Raw genomic sequence first — 5986 nt, 5'->3', positions numbered from 1 at the left:
GAACTTGTACGGACAGCCATGTCCCATAATGGCTAAATTGTTTGATACTACTCTTGCAGGAAAAGTACAGGAGTGGTTCACTAGCTTGCCTTGTGGAAGCATTGATTCATATGAGCAACTTATTCAGAAATTTTCCTTCCACTTTGCCAGCAAAGAGAAGTAGAAGAGGTCGCCTACTCACCTCTTCAATATACATCAAAGGGAAGAAGAGACCTTGAAGAGTTTCATGGGAAGGTTTAACAATGAAACATTAGAGGTCCAGGATCTGCGCACTGATATGATGGTGAGTATTTTGATCCATGGACTAAAGAAAGGCTCATTCACGTCCGCGCTCGCACGCAACCCCCCAAATGATGTAGAGCAATTGATGGCCCTGGCCCAAAAATATATTGACGAAGAGGAGATGAATGCAATGAAAGATGCTGAACGAAGAGATAGGGAGCAAGTGCGTAAGAAACCGCATGAAACCGGTGAAGGAAGTGGGTCCAGAACGAGAAATGACAGACCAAGGGAGCTGAAATACCAGCCTAAATATCACAATTACACTCCGTTGGCCATGATGCATGAAAAGGCCTTCATGATGGTAGAAAATGCAGCTGTACTGAAATGGCCAAGGCACACCAGGTATACCCCTTCTAAGAAATTTTCTAACAAATACTGCAGATTCTATCGTGAGAGGGGTCACAACACAAAGGAATGCTTTTAGTTGAAGGATCAGATAGAAAGGTTGGTACGGTAGAGGTATTCCCGCGATCAAGTTCCCCGCGGATACAAGACCCATAGAGACGAAGTGAGGAGGAGCCGGTCGAGAAGCAGAGATCGCAACCCTGGTCCTGCTAAGACAGACAAAGCCCCAACAAATAGAAGCAATGCATTAACTAAAGGGTTTATATATAATTGCAGGGGGTTCGAGTGCAGGAGATTCGAAGAGGACCAGGAAGAGATGCGCGAGAACCCTGGGATCGAGCAGAGAAAGGGAGTTCATGCTGAAGGTTGAAGAGGAAAAAGCTATCTCCTTTGACAGTTCTGATAGGCCAGTGGATAGTGGGGCAATGAACGACCCGATGGTCATTAAGCTGGATATTTCAAATTTCACTGTTCATAAAGTACTGGTTGATAGTGGGAGCTCAGCGGACATTATATTAAAAAATGTGGTTGACAAAATGGGATTAGAAAATGCCCGTCTCGAGCCGGTGAAGACTCCTCTTGTCGGATTCGGAGGAAGTGAGGTAGCATCGTTGGGCATGATCGAGTTACCTGTATCCATGGGCGAAGAGCCTAAGTGAAAAACCCTGATGGTAAATTTTTTAGTGGTTGATACCCCGTTCGCTTATAATGTGATCTTGGGCAGACCGGGTCTGGACTTATTTAGAGCGATTATTTCCACATATCACATGAAGATGAAGTTCCCCACAAATAACGGAATAGGAGAAGTAGCCAGCGACCAGAAGAAGGCTAAAAAATGCTATAACCTGTCGCTTAATGGGGAATCCAGTCAGAAAAAGAGGAAAGTGGGTGAAGAGGCTAAACTTCGACCATATGAGGCTGAGCATATGAAGCCCAGTGATGAATACAAGGCCGTGCAGCTCGTGGAGGGCGAACAGGAGAAGACCTAGGAGAGATGGAAACGGCTATGATCGAGTTTCTGAGGAGGAATGTAGACATGTTCGCGTGGAACCCCTTCAGACTTTAAGAGCACCAACCCAGAGGTGAACGTGCACAAATTAAATGTGGATCCAATGGCACAACCAGTACAACAGAGGGGGAGGTCGTTTGGAGCAGAGAAGAACAAAATAATCGAGCAAGAGGTGGCAAAGTTGATGAAAGCTGGGTATGTTTCTGAAGTACAATATATGGAATGGCTTTCTAATGTGGTTCTTATTCCGAAGGCGTCGAGAAAATGGAGGATGTGCACAATTTTCACTGACTTGAAGAAAGCGTGTCCAAAGGATCTTTACCCGCTGTCCAGAATTGATGTTATGGTTGACTCAACTGCAGGTTTTGAGATGTTCTCTATGATGGATGCCTATCAAGGGTACCATCAGATTTACATGGCTAAGGAGGATCGCGAGAAGACATCCTTTATTACTCAGGCAGGTATTTATTGCTATAACGTTATGCCTTTCGGTTTGAAGATTGCAGGGGCAACTTATCAGCAATTTGTGAATAGGATGTTTGACGAGCTCATTGGTAAGACCATGGAAGTGTACGTTGATGACATGCTGGTCAAGAGCAAAAGGTCGCAAGATCATCTAGAACATCTCGAGCAGACCTTCAGAATCATGAGGTCGTATGGAATAAAGCTGAATCCGGATAAGTGCACGTTTGGTGTAAGTGGAGAAAAGTTTTTGGGATACATTGTCAGCGAACATGGTTTGAAGCTAACCCAGAGAAGATCCAGGCTATCATGAACGTGCGATCGCCGACCACGATCAAAGAGGTGCAGAAATTGACGGCTAAGATTGCTTCATTGAACAAATTTATCTCTCGATCTGCGGATAAGAGCCTGCCCTTCTTTAAAGTCTTGCAGAAAACAAAAAATTTCGAATAGACTGAAGAGTGTGAAAGGGCACTGCAAGATTTAAAGAATTACGTAGTAAAGCCTCCTCTGCCCACCAACCCTAAAGAAGGAGAAGTGTTATTTCTGTACTTAGCTGTGTCTGAGGTCGCAGTCAAAGTGCTAGTGCGGGACGAAGAAGGACACCAGAGCCCCGTATATTATGTCAGCAAAATGTTACAAGGGGCAGAGTTGAGATACTTGGAGATGGAAAAATTGGTGCTCACACTAGTTACCACAGCTCGCAAGTTGCGACCATATTTTCAATCGCATAGGGTAGTGGTGTTAACAAACCATCCTTTGAAGTATGTGATGTCTCGACCAGAAGCGTCTGGAAGGTTAATCAAATGGGGAGTTGAATTAGGGCAATATGACATTGATTATCAGCCCAGAACAGCACAGAAGGCGGAGCTATTAGCCGATTTTGTAATAGAGTTATCCAGCGATCCCGAGGAGCAGAATTGCAAATGGATGCTGCATGTAGATGGATCCTCAAATGCCAATAATGGGGGTGCTGGAATATTAATTCAAGTACCAAAGGAAGTTGACATCGAAGTTATAGCTAGCCTATCTTTCCCAATTACTAATAGTGAGGCTGAATATGAAGCGCTAATTCTGGGACTGGAACTTGTGTATGAAGCTGGAGCCAGGGATTTAGAAGTATTCACCGAATCTCAGCAGGTCGCATTACAGATCGAAGGGACATATGAGACGAGAGAGAAGACGATGACATCCTATAGAGAGATTGTTAAGAGATGGATGAGTAAGTTCGATAAATGTTCTATCTCGCAGGTGCCCAAGGCTGAAAATGACAAGGCAGATGCGCTGTCTATATTCGGAGCAGTGATGTCAGGGATCAAGGATTGTAAGATAACAGCCTTAGTGTGAGAACGATCAGCTATCTCAGAGAAGGTGCAGGTGCAGGCACTGTCTGAGGTCGAATCATGGAAAGACGAAATTGTGAAGTATCTCGAGGATGGCACCTTGCCTGATGATCCTGTTAAGGCAAAGAGAGTGAGATTTCGAGCTGCACGGTTCACCTTATTATTTGGACAGTTGTATAAGCGAACGGTTGATGGACCACTACTGAAGTGCTTGGATGGAGAAAAAGCTGCATATGTTATGCGGGAGATTCATGAAGGAAGCTACGGAAATCATTCAGGTGAGAGGTCCCTAGCACATAAGGTAGCCAGGGATACTTTTGGCCCACGATGGTCAAAGACACGAAGGAACTAGTGAAAAAGTGTGAGAGCTGCCAGAGATACGCATCTTTGATTCATCAACGAGCGATCCCCATCGAGCCGATCAAGATAGCCTGTCCTTTCGACCAGTGGGCGATAGATATCATGTGACCCTTCCCCCCTGCTCAAGCTCAAAAGAAATTTATCATTGTAGCAGTGGAGTACTTCTCTAAATGGGTTGAAGCAGAAGCTGTAGCCAAGATTTCAGAGAGAGAAGTCATCAACTTCATATGGAAGAACATCATATGCAGGTTTGGCGTACCTAGAATCTTAATTTCTGACAACGGGACTCAATTTCAGGGGAGAAATATCACTGAATGGTGTAAGGAGCTCAAGATCGCACAACACTTCACGGCGGTCGCAAATCCTCAAGCTAACGGGCAAATTGAAGTGACGAATAGAACGATCTTGTAGCATTTATAGACGCGTCTTGAGAGCAAGGGGTCTTGGGTCGAAGAGTTGCCGGAAGTTCTATGGGCGTACCGCACTACACCTTGAACAGCAACAGGTGAGACCCCATTTTGTTTAGTTTATGGTACTGAAGCGATAATCCCTGCAGAAATTGGTGAAGAGTCCCAATGGGTCGTGATGTACGACCCCAAGTCCAATCAAAACGAACGGAGCTTTGATCTTACTGTGATAGAAGAGAAAAGGGATGCTGCGTACGCCAAGATTCTGCATCACAAGGGGCTGATGATAAAAAGCCATGATCAAAAGATTCGACCAAGGCAGCTGCAAGTGGGTGATTTAGTGCTAAAAAAAGTAGATGTGTCAAAGCATGTGGGTAAGCTGGATGCCTCTTAAGAAGGCCCGTATAGAATAATCGAAATCAAAAAGAAAGGTACGTACAAATTGCAAAATATGCAGGGGCAGAACTTACCACGACCATGGAACATTCAGAATTTGAAGAAATTTTATGCATGAAGGACATCGCTTATTGGGAGCCTGCAAAAGGCCATCAACTGTTCAAAGAGATTCACATTTGAGGAGCCTGCGAAAGGCCATCAACTGTTCGAAGAAATTCACATTTAAGGAGCCTGCGAAAGGCCATCAACTGATCGAGGATCCAAATTTAAGGTGCCTGCGAAAGGCCGTCAACTGCTTGAAGACGTTCAAGGATAGGAAGCTCGCATTTCTTGTGCTTGTGAAAGGCCGATTAGTTCTCATCTTGGGGCCTGAAAAAGGCCGATCATGTTGTACATTTGTTATGTTCGAAAAAAACCAAGTTCAATTATATAATATACCCGTTCGAAAATTATGTGCATTTTTCTTTATGTTCCTTAATTATCATTTATTGGTCTTCTTGATCGAGAATCCAAATGCCAACTGAAAAAGAGGCATTCAACAAGTGCAATTTCAAAAAGATACACTCTACATGCCAACTGAAAAAGAGGCATTCAACCAGACCGATCTAAAAAAGATGCACTCTGCATGCCAACTAAAATAGAGGCATTCAACAAGTGCGATCTGAAAAAGATGCACTCTACATGCCAACTGAAAAAAGAGGCAGTCAACAAGTGCGATCTGAAAAAGATGCACCCTGCATGCCAAATGAAAAAGAGGCATTCAACAAGTGCGATCTAAAAAAAGATGCACTCTGCATGCCAACTGAAAAAGAGGTATTCAAAAAGTGCGAACTGAAAAAGATTTGGCTTGCGATCTAAAAATGAGGTATTCGTAATGACAGACTGAAGTAGGTATTCAAATATGCGAATCAGGAAGTCGAACTCAAAAGTGTTGTATTGACAAAAAATGTGATTAAATCAAAAAGTTGTTTCTATCCTGGGGGTTAGTACAAAAGGGTTAGAAGTGTTCAATGTTGACCCCATATTACAAAAAATCCAAGAATCAGAAGCATCCAACTAAGGATCAGGCTCTATTTCGTCAAGCAAAACGGAGAACTCATTGTCTGCGGGAGCGGGCTCTTTAGGGTATGGCTGTAGCTTCCCACCTAATGTTATATCCATACGACTCCGATCAAAGGAATCTGCAAAGCCACCTAAAGTTTCGAGCTGTGCCTCGCAAGTTCTGTAGCCCTTGTTGAAGAAGTCGGCAGGCTTGATCTCAACAGCAGTTTTGAACGAGCCAGACTTCAAGAAATCACGAGCTATAGAAACACGGGAGCTGGCGAGGGCTTGATGATGTTCCTCAAGGGTAATGCGACCAGCCTGGGTTTCTTCAATTCCTT

General features: G+C 44.0%; 2 protein-coding genes across 2 annotated transcripts; both read left to right on the top strand.

The window, feature by feature from the left end:
* Positions 1–226: 226 nt before the first annotated feature.
* On the top strand, positions 227–1286 carry LOC105162367 (uncharacterized). The gene is made up of 2 exons (XM_011080367.1): positions 227–671; positions 904–1286. Exons 1-2 carry the CDS (start codon positions 227–229, stop codon positions 1284–1286), a joined length of 828 nt encoding a protein of 275 aa, XP_011078669.1.
* Positions 1287–1739: 453 nt separating this feature from the next.
* Positions 1740–4602, top strand: LOC105162366 (uncharacterized). The gene is made up of 5 exons (XM_011080366.1): positions 1740–2373; positions 2673–3238; positions 3350–3422; positions 3510–3719; positions 4358–4602. Exons 1-5 carry the CDS (start codon positions 1740–1742, stop codon positions 4600–4602), a joined length of 1728 nt encoding a protein of 575 aa, XP_011078668.1.
* Positions 4603–5986: the final 1384 nt, after the last annotated feature.

The sequence above is a fragment of the Sesamum indicum genome, linkage group LG5, assembly GCF_026168435.1.
Source record: "Sesamum indicum cultivar Baizhima isolate 11 linkage group LG5, ASM2616843v1, whole genome shotgun sequence".
NCBI lineage: Eukaryota > Viridiplantae > Streptophyta > Magnoliopsida > Lamiales > Pedaliaceae > Sesamum > Sesamum indicum.
This window is presented reverse-complemented; position numbering and strand designations above follow the sequence as displayed.

What these genes read in the sequence shown, in the direction of transcription:
- LOC105162367 (XM_011080367.1), top strand. Translation starts at nt 227, where the DNA reads ATGGGAAGGTTTAACAATGAAACATTAGAGGTCCAGGATCTGCGCACT. An exon ending in CAAATACTGCAGATTCTATC is followed by an intron (nt 672 to 903) that starts GTGAGAGGGGTC and finishes ATATAATTGCAG; the next exon opens with GGGGTTCGAGTGCAGGAGAT.
- LOC105162366 (XM_011080366.1), top strand. Translation starts at nt 1,740, where the DNA reads ATGGCACAACCAGTACAACAGAGGGGGAGGTCGTTTGGAGCAGAGAAG. An exon ending in ATACATTGTCAGCGAACATG is followed by an intron (nt 2,374 to 2,672) that starts GTTTGAAGCTAA and finishes CTGAGGTCGCAG; the next exon opens with TCAAAGTGCTAGTGCGGGAC. An exon ending in AAGCTACGGAAATCATTCAG is followed by an intron (nt 3,720 to 4,357) that starts GTGAGAGGTCCC and finishes TAATCCCTGCAG; the next exon opens with AAATTGGTGAAGAGTCCCAA.